The sequence below is a fragment of the Chroicocephalus ridibundus genome, chromosome 1 (assembly GCF_963924245.1).
Source record: "Chroicocephalus ridibundus chromosome 1, bChrRid1.1, whole genome shotgun sequence".
Lineage (NCBI taxonomy): Eukaryota > Metazoa > Chordata > Aves > Charadriiformes > Laridae > Chroicocephalus > Chroicocephalus ridibundus.
Genome location: NC_086284.1, coordinates 206408545 through 206436228, shown reverse-complemented (window position 1 = coordinate 206436228; position 27684 = coordinate 206408545). Strand labels below are relative to the sequence as shown.

The window sequence follows — 27684 nt, the reverse complement described above, 5'->3', positions numbered from 1 at the left end:
CCTGTGTACACTGCCAGCAACCACCTCCTGTGGCTGAGTTCATGCCCGCATCACCGCGGACCCTCTTAGAGGGCACACAACTGTATTTAAAATGCAAATAAAAAGCATAAAATGTGACATTTCCTGTTTCAGGTGCAGGAAAGACATCCAGGCTTTTCCCAGTCACTCTCCTCCCAGCCACTGATCTCACCATGACCGACCCTCTCAGGATGGAGCTCCTGAGTATCAAACCGCAGGAGCTTGACTGGAGGCAGTAGTAACTATTTGTGAGGAGGCGTTACCGCCAAAGTTTTCAGCTAATGGCTGAAAATTTTTTCCCGTTGCCCATTGGCCTGTTATCGGAGCGCTAGCCAACGCCGCACTCCTGCTCTGGGGTGGAGTAACCAGCAATAGCTGCAGAGCTGTGTCGCAAAGGCACCCTGTCATTGTGAGATCTACACCTGATTTAGGTGCTTGGGAAGATCATGTTTGACTGCCCCTATGGAACGCAACATACAACATTGTCGCGATGGCTTAAAAGTAGATCGATCCATCAATCCCACCCACCTACTTTGTTTAAGACGATTTACCTTGTAGGCAGCATAGGTCAGGGTATCAAGAGGTATGTGTTCCCTCCTGCCTTCAATCTTGGCATAGAGTATGACATCATTTTCATGGGATTCTCCAGAATCACAAGTTCCCCCTGTACAATACATATTTGAGGGAGAAAAAAATTAATTTAAGCCCTTGTTTTTGGAAAGTGGAATCATATTACACAGCCACAATTACAAAAATAATTACAGTCAGATGCTACTTAACTTAGGATATGAAACAAAAGGACACCAGCCCTAAGGACACAGTGTGTAAGAACTATTTGATCAGATACACTGTGCCAGAGACCAAGGGGGTTGACAATTATGAAAACCTCAAGTAACTCTCTTAATCAGCTTATCAAAACAATTTTAATAGAAAATGCTGTGCCCAAAGCAATATTTCTATCTGTGTGCTTTAAATCCTATTTACATAGAAATGCTCAGCTTTTTGAGTCCTCGTCAGTAAACTGTTATTTAGTACTCACACTCTACACAGCCACACACACGGTATGTGAGGATCTCTTGAATATTTCTCAGCTGATAGTTTGGCAGCTGAGAATTTGCTCTTAGTAGGAAAGGAGGAAGACTGCTGTGTACCTTTTTTGTTGTGATGCTTCTTCTACTATTTACACCATACCCTAAAAGGGACGGACGGAGTCTGTTGTATCACACAAAACACGTGTGTCATGGTTGCCTCACTGGGATGGGGCCGCATTTTAAATATCTTTTTATTGATAGAATCCAAAACACTTATTAACCTTCTCTGAGACGGCAGACGTATTAGCAAATTTGAGCATTAAGGTCTGCATTATAGTTACGAGAAGGACATCATCACACTAGTTTGGCATTCTGGAAAAAAGTTTTTAAAACAAAGCATCCGTAATTGAAACAGGAAACATCATTTCCCTGTACACGAGGGGTATTGCAGGTATTAAAAAAAAACAAACCCAAAAAACGAACTAGAAAAAAACAGGATGAGGAAGCTTCTTTGAAAAGTCTGTAAAGTAGAAAGGTTGTATAAATGACTTTCTCTACTATTTTCACTACAGATGGCCAGTTCTTGGAATGGAACAGGCAAAGCAGTCCAGAGAGCTAGATAAGATGCGCATCTCTGATGTGTATTATACTGTAATAAGGAACTCTGCTTGCCTGAATGTTTCAACTAATATTATTTAATTTACAAGTACATACAGAATACATTTTTCAAGTGATATCCCTCTATCCTCTGTGCCTGCATGTGCTGACAACTTCTCCCCTAAGTTCAGAAGGTTGAGCAAATTTCTTTCCTGTTTCTCTTGCAGGTGTTGTAATGCTTGGAAGAACTGGGAAAAAGCATCCTCTTTTTCCTGTGCTTTATTGGTAATTCATGTAACACAGAGGAGATGTGCAACAATATAGGACAACAACATGAGGTCCTCCACTCATTAAATAAAGAGTGTTTTTTCTTGTTGATTCAGAAGGTTGCTTGTGGAGGTCACAAGTTTAGTCTCTGCTTCCTCCTTTATTATTCTATTATTCTCCACTTTTAAGCAAACCCCCTCACCTCCTCTAAACCTGGTGTTGAGAGAATAACCTCATGCGATTTCCTTTATGTGCAAAATAAAAGTTCTGGAAAAACACTGTGAGGTACTGAATGATAACCACCACGTTCATAGGGATTTTGGTCTGTTGCAACACTGAACCAACGCAGCGGCACCGACAACAACAGTGGGGAGGGGAAGTGGCAGGAGAGGTTTGTTCTTGTCTGCTTTCTTAGCCCTGGTAAATCACTGAGGTTGTGCTTTGTCCCAGCAGGGAAGGTCCACAGGTGATGCTAATGCCTCATCAGTGCTTTTCACTAGGGGTGCCACATGGAGGTCATACTCCTCCAAGACCGTAGCAAACTACAGCACGCTCTGTGTCAATCTCACCCTGGGCCAATACATTAGCAGAGGAAAATGTTTATGAATAGAATATGAGCTTTTTCACAGAAACTATTCTGTGTGTTCAGCCAGGTAAGACTGTCCCACCTCTGTGCTACTCCTGTCTCATCCTCAGGTGCAACTCTGTTCACTCTGGTGGATTAACACCAGGGTTCACGTGGATATGACTGTGGGAGGATATGACAGGTACCTGTAAAATCCTCTGTGGTGTAGTGAGGATGACAAAAATATGACCATCTCTTCTAATAGAAGAAGTAAGGGGCATCGAATGAAATTAGTAGGTACAAGACAAGATACTTCTTCACATGAAGAATTGTTTATCTATGGAGTGGCTACAGGGTCTTGTGGGCACAACAGGCAGGTTCAGTTGATAAAAACTAGTACTAAGGATCATTTTAGACCTGGATCTAAGTACTAGTACTAAGGATCATTTAGAGGGACCTACCTGCTACTCCAGCAAATCCTGGGTTATATCTGAAAGTCTCATGCTGGTATCTCAGATATGCTTGGACACCTCAAGTGGCAAGAACAACCTGTGCTGGGGTAATGAATCTTGCCTGAGGACTGAACAAGAGTGAACCCACACCTCTGTGTGCACCAGGTGCTTAAGCTTCCTTTATATCAAGGGAGGTCCAACCCGTGCAGTCGGTGGAGTCCAGGGAGCTGCTCAGCTGCTCCAGCACAGATATCTCATGGTGAGCTGAATGGGTTTTTCCAGCAACAGTACTGACCACATCTCCTCTAACTATAAAGGAAGTTGAGACACTGACTGTACACGGACACACCTTCATGTAACTTCTATATTAAACTGTTTTAACCTGGAGCTAAATGTTTCTATCAGCCAAAAAAAAAAAAAAAAAATACTGGATAAATCCATGGAAGAAATGCCCACCAACGGCTACCAAAGAGTGCCCTGTCTGGTTCAGAAAAATTTTCATATGCAAGTCAGTGCCATCTGCGATGTTTTTGGGAGGGCTATTTATGTGCCCACCATGCTTGTACACCTGTGTGGGCATCCAGAAGGGTGGACTCTTGGTCTGACCAAGAGCGGTCAGTCTTACATCCTCATGGGTATCACAGTCATGAAACAGACCTGTCCTCTTCTGAGGAGTATGTAAATTAGTTCTATGCACGCTGCGCAATTTAAATCTCACATGCTCCACATGTTGTATTACATGAGGAATGTATACTCACCCATGCTGAAATAAAATCTTAAGTTCCCATAACCTGTAGTGTCCATGTATGGAGTGCATATTTTTCTTTCTCCATCTCTGAGAAATACCATAGCTGAGCCAGATTCCAGTGTCCCACATTCAGTACCGATGACGGCTCCAAAGATGTCCCACCTGGAGAGGTCAGCAGGGGTGGAGAATGTGCAGAGGCACGTTACCGATAAGCTCATACGCCAGGAGTTCATTTGTACATACAAAAGCGTCTGCTGCTACTCTTACAGAGGACAACAAAAAGCAGTGTTTGAAATATGATTCCTACAACATTACTTACATATTCAATACCAGTTTTTAAACTCAGTTGACTCAAATAAAGCAAAGTAAATGCAAATGCTTTAAATAAATTAGCAGAAAAGCATAAATTACTGAAAAAATGAGGCTTTTAATGAATGCTATTACCAAATATTTAGCGTTGTATTATTCTATCATCTTCATTATTTTTCTGGCACAAAAATGTTTAAAACCTAATTGCATTCTGTTTCATTTCATATAATCTAAGGTTTATAGATCAATGAAACTCGAAAAGCCACATGTCCACCATATCTGCTATACAGTCATTAAATACATAGGTAATAGCTGAATACTCTCTTTTCATCTTCTTGAGCATTTAGGGTAAGAGTTTTTAACTAACACACGAACGGAATACAAAAAAAGACTGCTGTGTTTTTAATATGCGATGATACAATCTTTCTCAGTGTTTCTGTGCAACATTTTCTCTTATTTTTATTCGGTGATAATTAAAAGAGCTGTTGCAAGATTTTCAATTAAATATTTTTTATTGAAAATATGTTTTCATCATGAAAGCGTTGGTTTCTTCAAAACTCGATTGAAATATTTTGAAAGATTAGGAACCGTTGAAAACTCGTACATTATTTTGGTCTGATACATTACTATTCATGTTGAAGTCTTTAATTAATTCATAATAAACGATTTTAAAAATAAAAGGCTGATAAAGCAATGAATTTATTTCGTATCACTAGATCCTGATAATCCAGTCGTTGAACTAGCCAGCGTGATTCAGGATGAATGAGAGAACACTGAAGTTCGGAAACCTTTTTGGGAAGGCAGAGCCTTTTCCTGTCCCCTTCCAGCAGAAGCAACCTCCAGCAGCGATGTGCCATATGACAATTTCATAATCTGTCATTGCAAGAACTTAACAGTCTATTTATCAGTTTAACCATTCCAACTATTTCAAAATGTATTTCTAGGATCTTCTTAAAAGCTGCCAGTTTCCCTATGGACCTAAGCTGTGACAGACCAGCGATGTGCCTGTTTGGAAATCCTGCTTTGAAACCGTCAGACATTTACACAGGAATTAGCAAGCTTAACATCACCGAAAGGCTTTTCCGATATAAATATGATAATGGCAGCATAGTTTAATCTAACCCTAATTCCGAGAGAAGTATTTCAGTCGTGCAGATTTTGTAAAGGTAATGTGCAATATAATCAAAACACGATTTTGAAAATGGGTCTCTCGGGCTGAAGGCAAGTACCGAATTAAACAGTCGTGCCTGCTCTAACTTACTCGACAAAACCTCACAATGCTCCATTGATCTTTTGTATGCTCTATTTAGCTCAATTAAAACACTCTCTGTAGTGACCCACAAAACAGCTCGGGGTCATGAAAGATGCAGATCATGGATGTTTCCAGGGATCCTCTCCTTTTAGGCAGCAGTAGAAATGAAGACCAGAAAGTTCTACACCGCTAAAAAACTGGCACTTTAAGAAAAATACATCAAAACACTGTCTGTAAGGAGAAATGGAGAAAGAACCTGGGTGATGGCATGATGGAGATGTGGACATTCTTGATTAAACTCTCTCCCTTACGAGGGATGCTTTTCCCTGTGCTTTGAGAGCTGGCAGGCTCCAGCTGACCTTACAAAGGGGAGCCGGAGAACGTCCTGCAAGCTCTGTCTCAGGTATAAAGTGCTTCTGTGACTGTTTAAACACAGCAAAACAGTATTTCAAATATAGTTCAAGTTGCATTCAAAAACATTGCTCTAAGAAGGGATTAAGAAAGCTCATCTATTTGCAGTTGTGTACAACTCCCAAAGCAAAGCCCCACAGAAATGTTGCAAAGAGGGACAGTGCCGGTGACGATTTTATCCGACGGGGATGTAGTCCACAACATCACCCCAGCTCAGTGTGCGTTCACGGCTACATGCAATTGAAACCTCCATTCTTACAGCAAAAGTCGAAAGCAGCAGCTTTCCAATATAGAGTAAAATTTGAAAAGCAAAAAAACAAACCAACCCAAAATGTGAGATCTTAGGCTGCCACACCACCGATATTTTACACACAGGGGGTTAGATCCGGAGCTGGTTCCTGGGACGGCACCAGGATGAGTGCAGAATTCACCTGCCGCTGCAGCCTGGCTCTGCAGCCTGGAGCTAGACACTGTGTGACAGTGAAAATGTAATATTCCTAATTTGGAAGAAATTGTGCATTTGCTAACCAGGGTACGGGGTAAGCATTTTATTTTCTTATTTCTACTCACTGCAGCATTTACTACCGTAATTAATTTTTAAAAGTTTACTCATTATCTAAGAAGGAGGTGTCCTGATTAGAACAGCTGACGATGAGGGATCTGGCCTGACTTAGCTCAACTAAACCCCTGGTCCAGCAGAGACGGGACCTACAGACAGGGCAGATGTCCCCAGGTAGCACTCCCGTCCTGTTTTTTCAAGATGAAAAACAGACTGAGAGAACATCTCAAACGTATCCCACATGGTCACCCAACACGCCTCCTCATTTTCTTTCCTTTGTCTGAAAGAGCACCCGCTATGCCACGGGTTGATTATTCGACCTGGGACGGAGTTCACAGTGAATATTTTTTCCGTAAGCCCCAAATAAACCGTGTGTCCACAGGACGCATTAGCATGTGTTTCTTAAAAGGTGCTCTTTACCTTCAGCACAGCATAGGCAGCATTTGAATCAGCTGCTAATGATCTGCAGCGCTTTGTAAGTTAAAATCAACATTCAGTAGAGACCCATAAATTAAGAGTGTACGTTTCTCATTGCCCTGGGGTTACAGCAACTAATGAAATTCCCCTTTTTTTTAAATAAAAAATTGGTGGTTATTTTCTTTTTGTCAGAATTTATACACTGAGGTATATAAAATGCCACTTCTTTACCAGGACACTTTTCTCCTAAAGCTCGCTCATATTTTGGCAAGAGCGGTAATTTTGCTGTCCTAGATGGTCTCTTTACTTTCTGTGCCCTTGCAGCAGTCCCTGCTGGATCTGGCTTTACAGGTATTCTTTGAATCCTTATATTTATTTAAAGTAAAAATAGTAAATTACCAGCCAAATCCTCAACCCTGGCAGGGTAGACATGGCCACACTCTTGGTGCTGCAAGGTGAGAGCAGGCTGCTGCTTCAGCTGTCCTGCCTTCTCCTCCTCCTCCTCCAGCACCTGCAGGCTTCTGCACAAGCAGGAGCTCTCTCATGGCAAAGCGTGGCTCACCGCAGGGATCCAGAGGGGGACGAATTTCTCAAGGAATTTGATTTCATATGGATATGAGTTTGTTAAAAACACTCAGGTGTGACAGAATGACCAGAGAGATCAACGTTCTGTGTTTCTTCAGAATGACTATATAATTCACGAGCACGACTTTTTTTCAGAATGATCTGGAAACGGACTGTTCCTCCTCGGCTTACCAGACTTATTCCTCCCCAAAATCCACAATCACCTGTTGTTTACTGTATTACTATTTATTCTAGTCTTGGGGCCCTGCACAGGTGAGGGGCACTCACCCTTTAGGCTGGCTCTCAAACTCTTCTGCCCACTGCTCCTGGGCATCCTCCGTGGAAAGGTCCACGTCCCGGGTTGTGGCGAAATTGAACTCGCTGCCTTCTGTCCCGTGGAAGTAGATGGCGTTTCCATCCGACTGGCAGCTATGCTGTGGACAAAAGGAGGTGACGTTACGTGGGGTTTTGCAAGGGCAGCTGTCCTGCTCATGCACCGCCTGGGCTCAGAGCAAGCTGTACGTTACCTAATGACTCACTGACGCCTGAAACAAACTAAAAATAAAAAATGGACGGTCGTCTTTTATCTTTCTTGGCCCTCCCCCAATGATAAGTGCATCCTGGTCTCATACCTGCTTCCCTACAAATGCACTTCAGACCATTGTAAAGCTGTGTTTCCATAGAAAAGACATGTACCATACCTCTGGGAGTTTTTGATTTCTATTTTAAAGCATTGCCGTTACGTCTGGCACACACACAGCCGTGTGTACAAATAGCTTTAGTAGTATATCAAATATTGCTGTGGATACTTTGTCGGCGTAGGAGTTTCATGCTGTGAAACACATGTAAGATCTCCATGCCTGAATTTTGGCCAGCAGAGATGTTTGCATGTGAAATTGCTCTGCAGTCATATACAGTAAACTTTGGGTCTGAGTGTACGAGTGAAAAGGCTATATGTGCCATATTTAATTCAAATAACAAATAGCTCTATAGGCAACTAGCTCTTGTGACACAGCCGTCTCAGGGAGCCTCTGAGGCTGCCCCCAAACCCAACGCATCTGCTTTCCCGTTGCATTTCTGGATATACCATCTCAGCAGCATCAAATGAAGCCACGGGTCTGCCCCAACTACCAAGACTACCAAGAGTCTCCAGGAGTATTGGCCTGGAAGAAGCTGTCTGTGAGGAGCACATGGGGGCTACAGCACAGATTTTCTTCTCTCTCCTATCCTGCTTTTGCATTCTTGAGTGTCTGATAAAATGGTAAAAGTCTGCAAAATCTGTGTAGCTGAAACAGATACTGGAAGCTTCTAAAGAAGACTTACGTGGCCATAATGCCAACTGAGAAGCTGGCATTTTATTGAATTGTTCATATTACAACAAATACTGATAAAAGTAATAATTAGCTCAAACCCTTTTTCTGGCTGGAAACTTGGTCGCATTAAAAGTGATAACTGAAATAAGAAATGGTTAATTAGAGTAAATTCTGCATTCTTACCACAGTTCAACTTCTGAAAAAGAGATATAATAATGCCAAATTTCATTGACCTTTTCAGTATTGTCTATGCAATGCCCTCTTGTCTCTGAGCCCCTTTATAACGTGCCGAGGGAAAGTACGACGATCACCTCTTCTGCCTTTAAAAAGGTCATGGTGGTGTCACGTAAGTGAATAATTAAATTGTTAACAAAGAGAAAGATGTGGCAAAAAATGAAAACTGGCCACTACATCTTTGTCTATGTGATTTTATGAGCAAAATGCAAAATAACACATTTTGTCCTATTCTATAACTCTTCTTTTTTTTACCAATGCAAAAAAAAGACATGACTGGAATTGTTTTGTTGATGATTTTCAAGTATGGTTGCCTATAACTTAGCAATTAATTTATATTTAGGAATGTAATATGTGACTACATTTTTAGAGATGTGTATACATTGATAGAAAAAAATCTGAGTACCTGAAGTCTGATTTTAGTGTAGAGACTTTCTGGTCTATAGTGGAATGACAACAGCTCTGTGTTTATGAACACTGACTAAAAGAACACACTATAAAGGTGGAAAGACTATTTCAAATGCTAAAATACGCAAATTGCTGTTAAAGTGTTTTTCTTCCAAAGAAAGGTCAAAGCAATAGAAAGATTCTGGTGTTGATCGTTTATCACAGAAATGAAAAAGATTTTGTCACAAGCCTCCTTGCTCTGGTAATGCACCGTATTCACAGTGCACCATACATGCAGCTGCTGCCACTGAAAAGGCAGAATAATTTACACATAAAATATTTTATAACTAGCAAAAATTAATGAAACAGTTTTGCATTTTACTTCTCTTTGAAAAACACTGTTTGTACTAGGCTGTTCCTTATAGTTGACTGATAAATGGCTTTTGTTCACTGACTTTATCCTTCATCCTCACAGGTATTGCTAACATCAGAACTTTCACAATAATCTGTTTATTTTGCTCCTTTCTTTTCAGAATTTTCTTCATTTGTTGAACAGAAATTAAGAAACAGAATTGATCTGTCAATCAATCTGCCACAAAACTCCTATTAACTGCAGGCAGTCAAGCAAATACACTAAAAATAAATATACAGGCTAAAACTTAATTCTAATTTATACGTAACCCTTCATCTCTTAGGAAACAAATAGACAAATAGATCCTACTGAGCTAGTTATTACAATCGCATAAAAGCTTTGGAAAATCCTTTATAAGCCTTACTTATTTCTCGGGTGCTAAGTTATATGTAAGTATATACTTGATAGTGGGGCATGGAACTAGTAATCTCTTGCCTGATGAAAGCCACCTATTAAAATAAACACAAAATAGATACAACCCCATTATCATTTAATGTTTGTATCTCCTGCTGCTGCCTAACAGAATATTTACTGAAGTACATCGGATGGAGTTTCCATTTAGGTTGTCAAGATAAATAAATGGGCACTTTGGCAAAAGGGTGAATATGTACTTATTTATACAGTGGTGTATGATCAACCCTTTATGAAAGCTCAAAAGGATACAGAAGCCTCATTTATTTCATTAGTTCTATAAAACTATCTCTATGCTTTTATAGAGAGCTCTACAGTATCTATGAATATGTATTTCAGGGATATTTTATGCGTTAATGACCCACACAACGTATGCCTCAAATTACCCTCTGCTCACATTGGCTTTGAAACTCCCTTGAAACAGCTACACAGAAGAAAAGTTCCAACTGGGGGTTAACTCCTTCTATTATTCTACATACCTACGGAACCAGTCATAGAAGCTCATTACCTTTAAAGAAAGATGCTAAAACCACATCTATGGCTTTTAAAGAAGTTCTGAGGGAGTGCCATCATTTTCTGGTACTTTTTTGCCCCGGTGCCACCATTTGGGACCCTGGATACATGCCCATGGGAGAAGCAGGTGAGGACCAGCTCCACCTGCATGAGCTGAGCTGCTCCAGCCGGGGCCAGGGCTCCTCTCCTCATGATCTCATCCTCTCCCACCTGCCACGTTTCTCTTGTCCGTATAATCATCACCCCCCCGGTTCACACTTAGCTTCCATATATTTCTCTCTATTTTTCAAGCAGTTGCTATCCATCCCTGCTTTAACTGATCTTTTTTTTTTCATCCGATAGGCTGCCAAGGGGAGAACAACCTCAAAGAGCACTGAGCCCAATTTTCTAGGAGCAAAGGAAGCTCCACAGGAGATGGTCCTGCACCGGCATTGCCCCCAACTACCTTGTCAGTCTTGTTCAACATCCAGGAGGCTGCTGACTGTGTTGGATTATTTTGCGGTTTTGTAATAAGGCTTGAACAGATTAGAGACTGAATTGAAACCATCAGACTCCTTTTCTCTTGGGTTCAACCCAGAAACAAAGAACTGAAGTACAATTTATGTCCTGTGCTGCCTCTTTCCCAAATTAAAGGCTTTATGCTTGCAGTGGTAGTCTATATACTTCCAGCACTCAAGGACTGAATTCTACAGGTCTTTTTTTTTGTCATTCTAAAGTGATAAAAAATCTGGAATGAACAGGTACTGCCTTTTGAAACCAACTGGATTACGTTGTCCCTAAACCGGAGATACTGCAGATCTCTCTATGTAGATATAGAGTTCTCTCTTTTACAAATTTAAGATTCAATTTGTTCTCTGTTTCATTTTTTATTTAAACGATTTATAAGATAAGAACAAATTATCTTGCTGAGCAAATTTTATAATCAGAAAGGCCAAACGACAGCGACTTGTAGGATATTTCTCCTTGTTACCATGGAAGCATCAGCTTTAGGTCCAGAACTAGAGCAGAATTTAATTTTATTTAAAGGCAATTAAAAGCACGGGGAACGTTTAGTGTGTCCTTGCACAAATTACAACATTGAAAAGTTAACTAATTTGTGAGAAAAAATTAATTTGGGGAATAAATCCTTTGACAAATCTGATAACCTTCACTAAACAAAGTTTTCTCCCAAATCACCTACATAATAGAACGCAGGACGCTTGCAGGCACTTGAATGGAGCCACTTCACAACAGCAGCTACTTCCCATTGTCTGCAACTGGAGTGGGACCATCAGCCTGCCATAAGTAAACTGTTGTATTCCTAAATAAACAACCCCCGCCTGCTGCCAAACGGAAAGAGGCCAAGTTCTGTTCAGGGACTGTGGTCATCCCAAGGGAAAATAAAACAGTTTAATTTAATCTGGCACTACCAATACTATTATTCACTAGCTGCAATTGTTAAGCTATTGCTTTGCATGAATAGGGCAAAATGAAAATTGGCTGGATGCATTCCCATATCTCAGCGTGCTTGGATTTGCTTTCAGTCTAATCTTCACTAAGAATTTTCTGTGTTTCTAAAGTTTGTCTACTGGATAGTTATGGTATCACTGTTTTTCCCCTACTTTCAAGGTCCTGCATGGCTCATCCTCACCTGCCTCCACCATCCCCCTCCATGCACCATCTCCTGGCTCACTTTTCCTTGACTGCAGATATTTCCCACTACTTCTCCTGGTGGGATGACAAATTTGCATGCCCTTGCCCATTCTGCCCACCATGTTTGGCAAATTCCCCGCAAGATGAAGTCCTTCAGACACTTAGCGTTTTCCTCAACAAGCTTTGCATTTGATTACACTGAAGAATGCACTGCTTACCAGGATGAGCACTCTCCCCTCTTGCAATATTTCCTTTCACTCTTGCATCTCCCCAGCGCCAGCTTATCTCTGGTTTTATAAATGGATTGCAATTTCCTGGGACACAGGCTCTTTTCGGTTTGTGCCTGAAGAGGCAGCAGTGGTACGTTCCTTGCTCAGGGCTCTGATGCTACAATGGTACCACTACTACAAAAAATACATTTTCATCCTAAAATTGCTGTTATCTAAGAGTATTTCTAGTCTACGAGTATTTCTAGTCTATGAATATTTCTAGTCTATGAGTACAGTTCTTAGCCAAGTTGTTTATGAAAGCCATCAAGTCTTATTAATTCAGGTGAGCTTTCTGTTGTACATTATGAGGGCATTAGCTAATAATTTGAGGACACAGACTATGGGAGAGAGTAGTGCGTGGTCTCAAAATCAATCAAACTTTCATCAAGAGTCTGTCACCCTCTTTATCCTACTCTATACTCCTTACATGTTATATTTTCTACCTACAGCTTTCACCTTTTTCCAGTAGGTGCTTTTGGGAAATCCTCTTGACCGTCTGAGATGCAGAAGGGTTTCAATTAGGACTGCTCAAAACCATTGGCCAGCAAAAGCAGGGAAATCAGATTTGGTGAAGCAGGTACTTTCCAACTGGACTTGTTTATGTTTTCATAAATAAATACTGACCAACTTTCTATGGCATCTAAACGGTTTAAGGGCCCCAAGTAAGATCTGGGATCCTACATCATGTAGCATGCCTGAACAATCTCTGCATTTTTAAAGACTTGGATGAGAGCACCACGCAAAGAGACATCTGTTACCCTCAGCATGACCCATTGGCTGGGAGGGACCTCTGGAGGTCTCCTGTTCACCCTGCCATGTGAAGTAGCACAAGCATCAACCAGATCAGCCTGTCACAGTTGCAGCTAAGAACGCAGCCGTGAAGATTTTTAGAAGCTCAAAAGACAAAAATTGGGAATGTAAACAGAAACACTGAAGTTCATCCAAACCAGCTTCTGTCCCAGTTGTTCAAGTCAAACTTGTGAATCAATAAATACCTCTTGGCTTTACAGTATGGGATTTCTTTACTTGGAGAGCAGAACAGAGGGCAACTAAATGATACAACTGTGCCATTCGGAGAAGCATCAACAGAAAACACTAGTGTGAAATTCCTCAGTGTAACAGATTTTTGGCTGAGGTGCTGCATATCATCTTCCCGAGGCTCATCCCCACACTCCCATGAAAATGTTGTTCACCTCTGTGCCTTTAAAGTATCCGCAGTCATCTTTACCGTCATTTAATTAGGTTTTTATCAGAGATGAACACTGATGCACCTCTTCATATTATCTCTCCTGGGCCTAATGGCCCCGATGATTCTTTCAGACAGCTGTAGCCTCACAATTTATTTTTTGGCGACATTTCTTGCATTGGAATGAATGTGTTGGGCATTTGGGCAGTGCCAGCTTGCAAAGGGCTGACAGCAGATGGAAAGAAATCTGCCCAGTATGCCTTCACCTCTACACGAGCAGAGGGCCATCAATTTCCCCCATTAAGGAGTTGTCACGCAGCCCACCCAGCTGGAGGAGCATCTCTCATAGCCAGGCTGGCTGGTGAATGCTATTCAAATACAAAACGCACTTTAAAAGGAAACGAAAATATCGTTTGTCGGCAAATTGAAAATGCATGGCTTTGACCGCAGCCAATTTTTTAATGACTGTAATATTTTAAGTGATTATTTTTGCCACTTCAGATTGCTCCTTAGAGAGGAGAGGTTTTTTTTAATTAAAATCTATGCAATGCAAACAGATGAGATACGAGAAGCAGAGGAACAAGAAAAAAGATGAAGAAAATTAATTAAAGCAGCATTGTCAATGGAGCCATAAATTAGATATTGTGTCTTTCTGGGAATGAGTCATGCAGGTTTTCAAAATTTTTAGATGTTGACATGATAGCAGGTAGAAGGATAGATTCACTCTTGATAAAATTGTACTCTGTATGCAACGTCTTATCCAGCAAAGGTACGATGACAGAATTTAGGGCAGATGCTAAATTCTAAATTCTGTGGATTTGGTTACTAACGCTTCTGGCCTGAAGTCCCTTCTTTAACCAAAGAAGAAACCACAATGTGATTGGAACACTTTCCCATAAGATAAACAGGGTTTTAATCTTTCCCACACGCTACATTTTTACATCATTTAATATAGGTTACAGAATGAAAACCTTGGCTGCGCAAACAGGCCAGGTGCACGGAGGGTTATAGTGCACCTTCCCTTTCCAAAACAACGGGATGAAACTTGTCCCATGACATTGTAACAAACAGCTTATAAAGTGTGTTTTCACTCATCATTTCTGATTATAGACTCTTATTCAAAGGCTAGTGCTCAAAACACTTTGATTGTTTACGAGGGATTCATATGATTTATATGGTTCCTAATTTTCTAGGACATTTCATGATGTTTGTACAACACCGGTCATTCTGGCGATGACTGATTTCCTTAGTGAGTCATTTAACTGGCATGAACTGAACTATTCCTCTATGTTATTGGGAACTATTGATGTTTCTAGCACTCTGCAGTGAGCATGATTAAATTTCATCTGTTCTTCTGAAAGTAATGATATGTATTTACGCCACTGTAAAATTAAAGTGAGAAAGAGTCAACCAAAGTCATTTCTAGTCTTTGGCATCTAATGGGTCAATTCATGTTGTTTTTATTAATGTGCATCTCACAGTGACCTGCAAAGACCAAATTCTTTCCTTCTAGGAGGCAGGAAAGACCCCTGGTGCTTTGACGCCAGCTCAGAGCTAACGCTGGCTCCCTGCCACCCCCCGCCACACTTCCGAGCCACGGGGAACTGGCGTGGAGAAAGGTGCAGGTTCAGCATCGCTGCCTGACAGCGATTCTCAGCTGCCCAAACAACTCACAGCACCGCAGCAAACCACCTATCAGTTCCAATGACCCCCTAGACACTGTATCTAAGTATTATTATTTTAATTAACAGTGTGATTGTTAACAAAAAAAAAAAAAAAAAAGGCAAGAGCAAGTCTATGGATGGGCCAGATCCATGGATATACGCATCCTATGGATGTACAGATGCCTCCTCATGGACACAGCTCAGAGTGCCCGCACTCTCACTAAAGGGAGCCGGTCGACAGGTTTTGTGCACCCTGCTCTGCTTTCTTCACCTCTCCTCCCCTCTCACACTCCTCCTTCCACCCACAGAGAAGCAGGAATGGCTCTCAGATGAGGTGCAGCAGGAAGCCTGCTCGCCTCTTCCCAGGAAGATGTGGTGGATAAGGGCTCCTGCAAGGCAAAGCAGCTGGCTAGAAGGCTGGGTTTGGCCCACAGACCAAATACTGCCTTGCTATATCTTATTCAAAAACAAAAGAGTCTCATCAGAAGCACCTATATCTGCATAACTTTATCCAATATAAGGTCATAGCAATTTCAGTCTGCCATTTTCACACTGGCAGACATAGAGCATCACCTTTCCTCCTGCAAACAAATATATTTGATCTAATTAAGACAATGGGTACCTTACCCCTTTTTTAAACCAAAAAAAGGGAAAAAAATCTTGTTCATTTCATCACAAACAATTAAACCCGACAAAGATAGATAGATATATATATGGACTATCAGGATGTTTGTTTTCAAAGAAGACTATCCAAAGCCATTCCTACTAATTAACAGAGTATTCAGACATTTGGAAATCTGCGCTGGAGCTGGGGGTGTGGAATAGCTTAATCGGCCTTTTTTTTTTTTTGCCAAACTCCTAGGCCTGCGTGCATGTCTTCCCTGCTCAGTGACACACAACAGCACAGGTTCAGGAAGGACTCGCAGACCTAGGATGTGCACAGCCCTGATGTGCTCAGGGTGTGGTGGGAGGTCATGGAGTTTTATGGCACATTTTTGGCATACATGGCATACATTTTCGGCATATTTTTCTGAGTGTGAGTGTTCATTTCGACCACTCTCTTTTTATGCAGCTTTCTCTTCTGCTAAGCTGACACGCATTTCTGGGAAATTAAAACGAGCTGAATGGTGACGAGCTGTTACTTAAGGGGTTTACTGTATCAGGATATTGGGACGGGGGCGTTTTCAGGATTTATCGGTCGTGTCTATGGTAGCGAATAACATGCATCATGTACCCAACTTGCTCAGTGAGGCTGGTGCTGACCTTCCCCCCTTGCCCCCGTGCCATGCTATGGCGCGCTGCGTCCTCGCCTGTAGACAACCCCAGGTGTAGTCCCCGAGTCCTGCAGACCAAACCAACTAAGCCGACCAGCTGGACACCAAGTGAAGAGTGGCTGCAACTGCTGTGAGACAGTAATTCTGTAACTTGACTCTTCTCAAAGGTGAAAAGCGTCACTGGGTTAACACATCATGACCAAACGCGTCGCCGCTCTAGTGTCTGTAATGATCCGTACTGCTTTTTCCTACATGTGGAAAAATTCCAGAGATAGGTGGCTTGGTCTCAATGCTATTTTTATGCAATTGAAGCACTGCAGAAACATAAACTACAAGACTGTTGAAGCTGCCTCCCTTCTCAACCTCAGTTTTTGGGCTTGCACATCCAATCTTGGACTGGGGCAATCGGAGAAAACTAAAACACTTGGCAAATGCTGTACCTCAAAACACAACAATTTCTGGTCAAATATACAAGATATATGAAGTGTCCTGTGAAAGATGAGATCGCTTTTCTGTTCCATAGGAGTAGAGATCCAAGAAGCATCACCGAAAGAAGAAGATTTCATCTTTTCCCCCAGTTAGCTCTGAAGTCTTGAGGACCACAGACCTTTAACAGGTCTCAGAGCACAGCACTGCTTCATGCCTTTCAGCGATCTCCACCACCAGTGCAACGTCCTAACCACGCTCAGTTGCAAGGCCGTGCTCACGCTCAGAGCTGTCACTGGAAATATTGAAATGCAGTCAGGAATTTATCCTGTTCAACACCCTTCCACACAGTCCAACACAGATAAATACGTTCCAGTGGATCCAATTAATCTCCTAAGGGTTGCTTGGCCTTGCTAACAGCATCTTTCCTGTCTTTTGCTGTCTTCTTTGGAACTGAAACACACAAATTCAGTGGCTTATCTCTCAGCTTGCTTCCTATTTCAGTAGCCAGTTCCAGCTGCGTCTGCAACCAGCCATGTGCTTTCAAATGAGTGGCAACCACTCCTGAGCGCAGCAAGCAACGTAATGAAATTCCTGGTCCAGGCTCAAGCAGGCTGGGAGAGGAGGAGAAACCACTTCCCAAGCCGGGCACAGGCAAATTCCCACAAGTGCTTATTGAGAACACACTGTCCAACTCCACCAAACTGTGAACACGTTTGAACACGTGTTCACACAAACTGTGAACGCGACCAGTCAACACATTGGTGCATAATTACCATTACTGCTTGCACTGTCCACTCCAGTGACTGAATCCATCACAGAACCTAATCTAGGACCCAGACAAGTCTTCATGGTAGCACTTTTCTTTGTTTCAGCTGTGTTTTTACCTTATTAATCCAAGCAGCTATTAATCTGAACAGTTTTACCAGGAAAACTGGATTTGTAATGTTTGCTATTTATTTTAGTAGACCTCAAGTACTACCAAAGTAAAACTCTACAGAAGAAAATATATTTTCTTTTCAACTTGGTAAGCATCCAACAATAGCGTGTACCAGGCATAACAAGCAATTCTAAAAGCCACCTACTGAGCAACTATTGGGAAAGAACTTGCTGAACCACATCTAACTATGTGAGCAACAGCAACATTTATTCTAAACTACCAACAAACCATATCTTAATGCCTTACTAACAGAGTAACGCACTAAGGCAACAAAATGGTAATTAATGAGAATTCCCTTAAAAGGTTTGGGATGGCTGAAGAGATGGGTGGGGTGGGCAGTTCAAAAATGCTAGGATCATAATTGTAACCGGATTAGGCCAGGGACCACTCTCTGGCCTTGACACCAAATAACACAGCAGAGTTTGCACCCACCTGGGCAAACGCTCTCCTCCCAGAAGAGCGGTTTCATCCCTGCTGCCTACTGGAAACAGTCCCTGGCCCATCCATGAGGATATATCCCTTGAAGATAAGGCCTGGGAGACTGCCCAAGCCCAGGCCAAGCAAGGGGGTGTTGTAACAACTAAGGTGTGCAAAATCATGGGCTCATGTTCGTACCCTCATTTGCTTCATTTACTACCCTGGATGTGCCACAAAGCCTCCAAGGAGAAGGTTCCACCATCTGAGCAACACCTGCTGGGGCAGTCCAGAAGTAAACACTTAGAGAAAAAGTAAACACATAGAGAAAGACTGCTTCTACTCGTTTTTCTACCAGAAATAACTATGTATTTTCCCCTGTTCTTTCAGTTCTGACTGCCAGCTGGATGAGCTATCTCAGATTGACACCGCCCTTCCACCTGAGAAATATGCAAAATCAGTCATTCTGGGTGGTGAAAGGCGGTGAGCAAGAAAGAAGAATACAGAAAATAACTCCATTAAATTGAAGAAATGTATAAAGATCATTTTTCTTGTTTCTTTTTGTTTTTCTTCATATTTCATTCCCTCGGTCCAATGAATTGGACTAGATGATCCCCAGAGGTCCCCTCCAACCCCTACCATTATGTGAAATTACTTATATTTATGGCCCAATTTAGGAAAAGAATTGACCCACAGTTTTGTATATACTAATCAAAATTGAGTTAGACAACAAATAACATCTTGAAATGTGACTGTTGACATTGTCAAGGGAACTCATAAGGAAAAATACTGAAGGAAGCCAGTGAAGAAGTTAACAAAAACTTCAGGAAAGACTTTTAACACCATTTAATCTAAAATACTAATTGAAAAAGGACAGGAGGATATGAATTGAAACTTGTATGGCAAAAAAAAGGTCTCATCAGCTTGAAATGGAGTTTGACATAGTCATAGACTCTGGGTATGGAAACTTCTTTAAAAAACACATAGGTGAGAGTTACAAAAGGTAACACAGTATAACAATGAAATTTGCTGATCCCTTAGTGAAAATGTATGTAAAAATTTAAATTTCTATAGAAACTTTCTGAACAAACTTCAGGACTATTTAGCAAGTTTTAGATGTCCGGGAAGAAAAAGGACTTGTAGGAAAAAGAGAACCAGAATTAGCTTTGATGCAAGCTATCCCTGTAGCGTTGTCAGGGTTTCTCCAATGTTATTTGGCAGGACAATGCCTTCAGCTGTGATAGAGAAAACTCCTAAAAGCTTCCCCAGTTTCTATGAACTCTGCAGCCTGAGAGCATTAATGATTTGGGAATCCTGTGAAGACGTACCAGCCATGGCTGCCGTCATTCTGCCGTTATACCAGCCAAGTTACCTGACTGCTGTGAAACGCTGCTTGAAACAGAGGTGACTGGTATGGTAACATTTAAAATGTGGTGTAATACACAATGTACAAAGATTCTCTTCTTTCTATTTATACACAATAGTGTGCTTGTGATGAACTGAGATTAGAGCTATATAAAGGTTTTAAAGAAAATATTAGAAGTTTTTGTAAAGTTTTATATAACGTTCCAATCCTGAAAAGCACAAGAACTTTGTCAAAAAAATTGTCATCGGTGTTATAATGTTATGACAGGGTCTATGCTGAATCTGATGTAAATCTTGACACAATGTATAGCTTTACATTTGACATAACATGAAATTCACATTGCAAAATCTGTTCAAATCACATTTGGCAAGATGGTTCCTGAAAATTTGAGGAAAACTGGAGCAAAAACCTTAAAAATGAAATGTGAGTATGGGAGTGCTCTGATGACAATTTAGATACACTAAAAATGTTTGAAATAACTACAGGGTCCCATGAAGAATAAAAGCCCCGCATCACACATAGCCTTAAGACAGTGTGGCTACACCAGAGTCTTACACTTTGACTTAACCCGGTGTAAATGGCTACACGGAGCCTAATGTCATCTGGGAAGAGACAGATGCACATTTCACTTGCCCCTAAAACAGAAGATGACCTTGGAGGAACGGCAGGTTGGTGGATCCTCACTGGCATCTCATATAAGGTTTGAGCTTGTAAAGGATTTCTGTCTAGGAGCACTAAGGGATCTCTCAGTTTAGGTCCCTTGTCTTTCATGTAACCATAGCTGTGTGCTGACACAAACTGGCTGAGTTTAACTAAACAAAGAAAAAACCCAAACCCCGATAACAACAAAAAAATCAACAACAACAACAAAAAGAGAGGTTTATTTGCTAAAGTTTAGATGTTCTTTGTGCATGTTTCAGAAGGAGCGAGCAGTGTTTAGGCTTGGTTGGCTGAGAAGAAGTAACTGCACCTGTGGCACATCAGTCTTTGCTTTGCTTTCACTCCTACACATGTGTAAACTCGATTTTAAAATCCAAAGATAAAACCGACGACACAACAAATGTGAACTGATTACAGAAAATTACTTCATTAAATATGCAGGACATTATTTGATTCTAAAATCTCATCGGAAAACTTTGGCATTGTAGTTTAAATGGTCTTACTGAAGTAAAAATAAGTCAATATGCAGGTACAGTGAGTAGGTTAGTGGGATTATGTATTTTTAAAGAGATTAATCTGAGACCATTCATATCAGGTTCTGTGGGAAAAGGATGAGGCCATAACCAACCTCTTACTGCCCTCAGTATTCGACATCTGTTTCCTGTGCAATTGCCAAAACCATTACCAGCATCGTAAATGAACCCTGACATCAAAAGTGCCTTTTTGTGAATGAAAAATAGGATGGAAACGAAAAGTCGTCTGCTGTTCAACTTCTGACTGCTTGGAAACATAGAAATCAAGAATCCAACTGATTTCCAGATGCTGAACAACTCTGCATCTGAAGGAACTTTGTGCACAGAGATCTTGTAGGGCTCCTTAGAGTTTTGCCCAAGGTTGTATGATCTTGCTGGATCTCATATATCAAAACAGGATCTTAATGAAAAAGAGACTTCTAAGGAGCAGCCACTACCTGAATGCACCCTGCAATGGCAATGTCATATTCACAGTCAGAAAAAGTGGGAAATCATAGTTTTTTGTGATGGGTTGTGATGAAGCAAGTAGTGGTAGCAGAACAACACCAAGATAAACAAACAGGTAGATTGCAAAATATCCAATGGAGAGACTTGAATTTGTTTCAAAATATTGCACTGTTTTGCTAAAAGGAAGCTGTTTCCCATTTTCTGCTACATGATCTTTGACATGACAGTATAAACTGTCGTTCGTCATGGCAGAGAAGTCGCATTGTTCTAGAAAGCCCCGACGGGACAGAAAAAAGGTAAAAACAAAGTAAAAAAGAGCCCAATTCTAGAAGCAGATGAATTGGCCTAAACACCATTGTGTGTTCAGAGTTTGGTTGGATGTTAGTGTCTTCTACATACAGGAGTAATAATAACATTAAGCCATAGACAATCAGACTGACCTTAACTGTGGCCCCAGGAAAGAAAAGCCAGTTGCCAGTATCCACCGGATCAAGATTATCTTCTAACACGACTTTTCTGTGAGCAGCATTTATGATCAGGATGTTGTCCAAGGCCCAACAGGCTTCATACACATCACCAGCGTGAACATAATCCTGTTTCCACTGAAAATGGATGTTCTCCCCTTTAGCATCTTCGGGAAGGTACAAGATGTGGATGATTGTGCTGACATTGGAAGGGGCACTGAAAAACAATGATAGGGAATTAGACCAAGTTTAAGCCACAGCCAGGAACCCTTTTCCCTCATTTAACACATTTACTAGCTGTGACACAGTTGTGCTGATGTCCCTTGTATGCTGATAAATCTTCTGTGGAGATCAGAAAATACCTGCCCTGAGGCAGAGTCCCCCTGTGCCCAGCAGTGCTCATACAGCCCGAACAGACAGCCTTGCTTCAAAGAAAGTGCAAGATAAAGCAATAAATAACAGATCAATGCTGGTGTTCGGAGAGCAGGAAGAAAGAGCAGGGTGACGTTCATGCTCGATGCTGGTCACAGCTCCTTAGGTGACTGGGCATCGTCAGGTATTTTGCAAGTATGGCCAAAAGGAAATGTTAAGGAAGCACTTTACAAAAAAAAAAGTCTCCAAAAATTTTTGCATGAGCTTACACCAAAAGAAACTCCTGACTTCTGGTGCCTCAATCCCTCATAGGTCTGGATGGCGCAGAATAGCTGGAGGGAAAAGCTGGGAATTATCTCTGACAAACATGTCTTTCCAATCCCACAGCCCTGCCGTCAGGACAATTCTGTGGATGGGGAGGGTCAGGTTGTCTGTCTTTCCATGTTCTGCTCCAAGAACAATACAGAAGAACGAACCCATTTTTCCTCTCTCTTGCTGCTGAAAATGGAAGATGTGGGGAGGAGAGGCAGACCAGGAGTATTAGTATTAGCAATTAGCAACGATCAGGGCCTTGAGCTCTGCTTCCTCAGAGCTGTGAAAGGACTGAGGTTCCAGCCCAAGGTGAATGTCTTTACGTTGCTAGTAGCAATGAAAGGACCGAGGTCTGTGTGCAAGGAAGGGATGCTGAGAATTAGTATTTTTGTTTTACTAATCACCCAGTGAGGAAATTAGCTACATTCAAACCTCGGGCTGTAAGGAGTTCCAAAATTGGGGTTTGCAAGATGTCAGCTACTCAGCCTTGCCTCTGCCTTGTTAGCGATGCTTTGGAGGCTGAATAGTTTGTCAGAGACAATCCAGAACTTTCAGGGGGAAAAAAGGCACCAATAACTTGCTTATATCGCAGAAAACAGAGGAACTTCTCTTTGTAAAGCAAAACAGTTGAGTGTAGTGAAATGTTGAAAAGCAACTGTATTTGTCCCGTATTCACACCCAGAATCTGCCCCCACAAATCACCCTGCACTTGCTAAACGTTTTGTCTGTCACCCTCCACCGCAACACTGCTCTGACACGTTGTCCTCGCTTCTCCCTGAGCCCACACACAGCACCCACGTTCCCCAAAAGATCCTTCCCCTCCCTCCTGGGAGTCCTGAGCTGAAATCCCACTGACACAACACGCACTGACACACCGACACTACACCTTCCCTCCCGTCCCACCTCTCCCCACTCTCCCACCGTTCCCCGGAGCTGCGTGTAGCACAGTGAAAGCCACTGAAGCACATTCAAATAAACACTGTAATTCATAGGGACCACAGGAGAAACGAGCATCCTTTCATAATTCATCCTCTCCGCTTTGCACCACTTTGCTCTATTGACCTATTTTCTACTGCTGCCTCCAGCAGTCAGAGCTGAAGCCACCTACATCAAACTGTATATGCAATAACTTAAAAAAATTTGGGTTCAAAGGGTTACGTTTGCACCATTGCAGCCCCTGAGTTTCCTGGCTTGCAGAGCTATGTGGGTAACCGGACTGATGGCATGGACGAGGCATATAATTTTCCATCAATGCGAGAAAAAAAGAAGGTATTGCGTGGTTACTCTCAGGCAGCTCCAGTGGCCGCACTGAAGTTACTCTTGCCTTATATTTTTCTGAGATGAAAATTAGCGCCATTTGTTTTGCTAAAATCGTTTATAATTCGTGCCTTTGCCAATTAAATCGTAATCCCAGTCCCACAAGGAAGATGACATACTGAAATCCCCTGCCTTGCAGCTAGAGTTTTGCTTACTTATCAGAAATTAAGTAGCCTCTTGCGCTGCAAATTGTCTCAATGGACTGAAAACAGGCTCAAGCAAATTGCCTGCGTGGTACAGACACTAAGGTAATGCAGGAAGGTGGACTGAGACACTATGAGGACGCTACATATAAACAGCATCTTTTCTTCCCTAGTTGCACTTCTTTAGCTGTGTATATAGACTAACACACAAAATACCTTTCCCAATATTATTTAATAATATGTTGGCTTGTTGTCTTAGAAAAACCCATCTCCAACACCGATTCTCTTTTTAAAGGTGTGCATATTACAAAAAAAGATTTTAAAAATCCCATTCATAATCCTTTGCATTTTCACGTAAACCAGTTTGTTTAAAAAACAAGGCATAATTCACCATAATCTTGTTATTATAAGAGTGTTAGGAGCCAAGTGTTCATATCAAACTATAAACTATTTTTATTGAACGTTTTATCCTACCAATGTAGAAACTTGTAACACTATAAATTATGGCTCTTGCTGACATTAAAAGTGGTGCTAAAATGCAAAAGTCATCAAAATTTTGGGCTTTTTCAGGCACCTGAATGTGCTGGTTATTCGGGTTGCATTTTAACTCCAAAGTAATTCTTTTCCTTACCTCCCACATAATCGATGGATGAAACTGTGATTTACGAAACCCAGTAGCAGTTCTGCAATTAGTTTAGTGACCATAATTTCACCCTCATCTTTTAATGTGTATAAGCAAGTAAGAACTGAAAAGTTAACAATTAAAACAAGTTTTAAAAGAGCCAAGTTTAAACACCAGCTGCTCAGCCAGAAAGCATGAAAGTGATTAAAAAGCTGTAACAAACCTAATTTTCTCCAGCTGAGTCCAATCTGCAGAACTGTTCTTACTGTAGGACACGGTGATGCTGGGATCTGAGTAACTAAAGCGACATGAACCCGATCCTGGGAAAAGCAATAAAATGAGAAGTGTTACGACACAATGAAGCAATAAATGATCCTCCAATAACCACAGTTGCTGACTGTGCCTTTGTCACATCATCACTTCTCCCCATTTTAAAGCGCTTTGATTGATGATGAAATTTCCTGTGATCTGTTGCTGAAGGTAAACACAAAATAATGCATGCTTTATGAGTCAGAAATAAAGTAGAAATGATAAATCACAGCAGTGCCGTGTAATCTCTGCAAATTTCCCAAGGGAAGCCAAGTAAATTACTTAACAACCCCCACTGCAGGAAAAAAACCCACTGTATAATGTTTAAACAAAACCTTCTTATTAGAGAATAATCCACATAGCAGAATTCATAGGGAAAACAGTAAAAGACGTTTTTTCACATTACTACATAGAAAAAAAAAATTCCAGAAAAACACAGTAAGCGATAGGAAAATGTATACAGAATTACTTGAGCCAAGAGCAAATGTGCTATAGGAATTTAAAAGAATAAAGACGTTACAAAATTAGTTATTTTAAGGATGCCTGAAGAGCATTAAATTAAGAAATCATCCCATATACTCACTAGAGCCTATAATTAATAATAAACATTTGATGCCGATGTGGGAATCTCAGAACGCTTTACAAAAATGAACTAATTAAGCCTTATGGCACCCCTGCAAGGTAGGGTAATATATTTACTTTTGATTTATAAAAGGGTGCCTTCTGGGTGTTGTCACAAAAGATAAGCTTAACAATTAATAAAGGGGACAGTCAAAATCACGAGAACTGAGATGGAAAAATTCAACCTAGAAAACATTATAAACAACCCGCGTGGTAATTAAATACGCTAAAAAGACTCTTTTTCCTCAGACGCCAGATAATTCCTCCATCTCAGACAGTTCAACACCTAGTGAACAGACAAATCCTAACCTGCGCTCCAAAGATCAAAATTTCTACTTCACAAGCAGGTTTGACACACGAGATTCAAAGCAGCCGACGTTGGCCACCTGCCCTATTTAAGGGAAGCAGCTCTCAATTAAACAGCATCTCTGAAGGCATCAGGGTACTGCTGAGTGAGTACCACAGCTTCGCTCACGGTAGGAGTATGCATTGTGTGTGCTACGAGTAGTACGTTACATTTATGCGTGCTTCAGATACGTTCAGTCACACTGAAAACTGTGTATGTACCTATTTTTATTTACGTATAAATGTAGAGATAGATATATCTATACACACCCAGGTGTGGAAACTGATGACCATTAAATACTCTCACTTTCCAACTCGGGGTAATTATTTTTGTAATGAAATAAACGGCCTGATTAAAAAGGTGTTAACCGCTTGTACAAGAGAACAGCTCACACATTTTAATGGGAACATATGTCATGAAGTACACTGCTCGCAGCCCCGGCTCCCCTGAGGCCGTTCACGTTCGCAGCGCTCAGCTCTACAGAACTGCTTTTCTACCCTGAGATGCACACCACAAGTCACTGCAGGGGGAAAAACACCCCAAAACGTGGGATGAAATCCCGTCTCTATAATTTTGCCTGATACATCAACCAGCTTCCTGGAAAAAGCCCACAAAGTTGCTTTCTTACATCTTTTGCTAACGTTAGATTGTAAATAGAGGAACAGACACTTCTGAGCCCCTCCAGCTGCGTGTGGTACCTTCAGCTGGTCTGACACGTGTTCTTGCTGTAATGAGCCACAGAATAATTAATATTGCAAAGGCAGCAGGACTTTGAATTACCAACCATGTACCCAAAATGACTACAAAGCAACTGTCTGGTTATATTTTACTGACAAGGCATTTTATTTCTATCATATTAAAACCAAACGATGTCAGGAAAAGCCTTTACGTTTCAAATTTGTCCATCTGCTGAGACAGTCTACTTTACTGAGTGACATCTGCTGTCGGTGCCTACTTCCGTGGCATTTAGGAGGTCCAACCCTTAATCACACTCATTCGTTTTATTTCAAGGGAATTCAGTTCAAAAATCAGTGAACTTCAGCCAGTTGAACCGCTTTGGCTGGCCAGAGGCTGTGAGGCAAAACAGCAACATACTGAGTTTTCTGTTAGACAGAAATTAAAGGAATATAAACAGTAAAAAATAACCATCAATATAGATTTTACAACACATGCCATTTCAGTTAGTGTTACAATCAACTTTTGGTACAGCGCTCTTAAACAAAGCCAAGTCCAAATATGCTGCTAAAAACACTGGAGAAGGTGATATTTGCTGCCCATGCTGCAAAGACGGTAGGAAATGAGTGTTCCCTGCCAGTACGATCAATACGAAAAATACGGTCTGTTAAATCTGCACACCCTCAAACTATGCAATGAAGATCAAATTCATTGCTTAAAAGAAATTAAGCCACCAAAAAAGGGCTTTGCAAGGCAGATGTGGTGTTTCGCTGGTGTTACTGGAAAGAGTGATGGAGACAGAATGCAAAGAGGAGAGACAAGTGCTGGGTTTTACTATTATTTTAATAACTAGGACAGGTTGTATTAAGACTAAAATTAGTTAGGGAAAGTCAGGGCCAATGTATATACAAATTACTGGCTGTGACGACACGTGTTTTAATGTTCTTGACTCAAAATCATAAAATAGCAAGATTATTTATGATTTCAGTATCTAATTCTGTAAATCTCAAACTGACAATGGAAAGAACCAAAATTAAATTCATCCATTTGAAAAAAATCACCACCAAGGTTCAGGTATTATTCTCTGCCGTCTGAACCATCTCTTTTAAATATAAAAGAAACACATGGATCCGGTGTTTGCCTTTTTTATGAAACCAGTATTCATCCTAGTTTATATTAAGAGTTTCTTCCCTAGAAAAGGGAGGAAGGTGAACACACAACTGCACTCCAGG

At 41.2% G+C, this 27684-nt stretch overlaps 1 protein-coding gene across 4 annotated transcripts in view; it reads right to left on the bottom strand.

Annotated features, from left to right (window-relative positions):
• Positions 1 to 27684, bottom strand: part of RELN (reelin) — a 294950-nt gene that overhangs the window by 112141 nt on the left and 155125 nt on the right. For all 4 annotated transcript variants that reach the window (XM_063323481.1, XM_063323482.1, XM_063323483.1 and 1 more), the window contains exons 9-13: positions 24725 to 24821; positions 21712 to 21952; positions 7479 to 7624; positions 3689 to 3840; positions 570 to 682 (exon numbers count right to left, since the gene is read on the bottom strand). In XM_063323481.1, coding sequence (XP_063179551.1) covers positions 570 to 682; positions 3689 to 3840; positions 7479 to 7624; positions 21712 to 21952; positions 24725 to 24821 — 749 coding nt within the window. The remainder of the gene's footprint in view (positions 1 to 569; positions 683 to 3688; positions 3841 to 7478; positions 7625 to 21711; positions 21953 to 24724; positions 24822 to 27684) is intronic.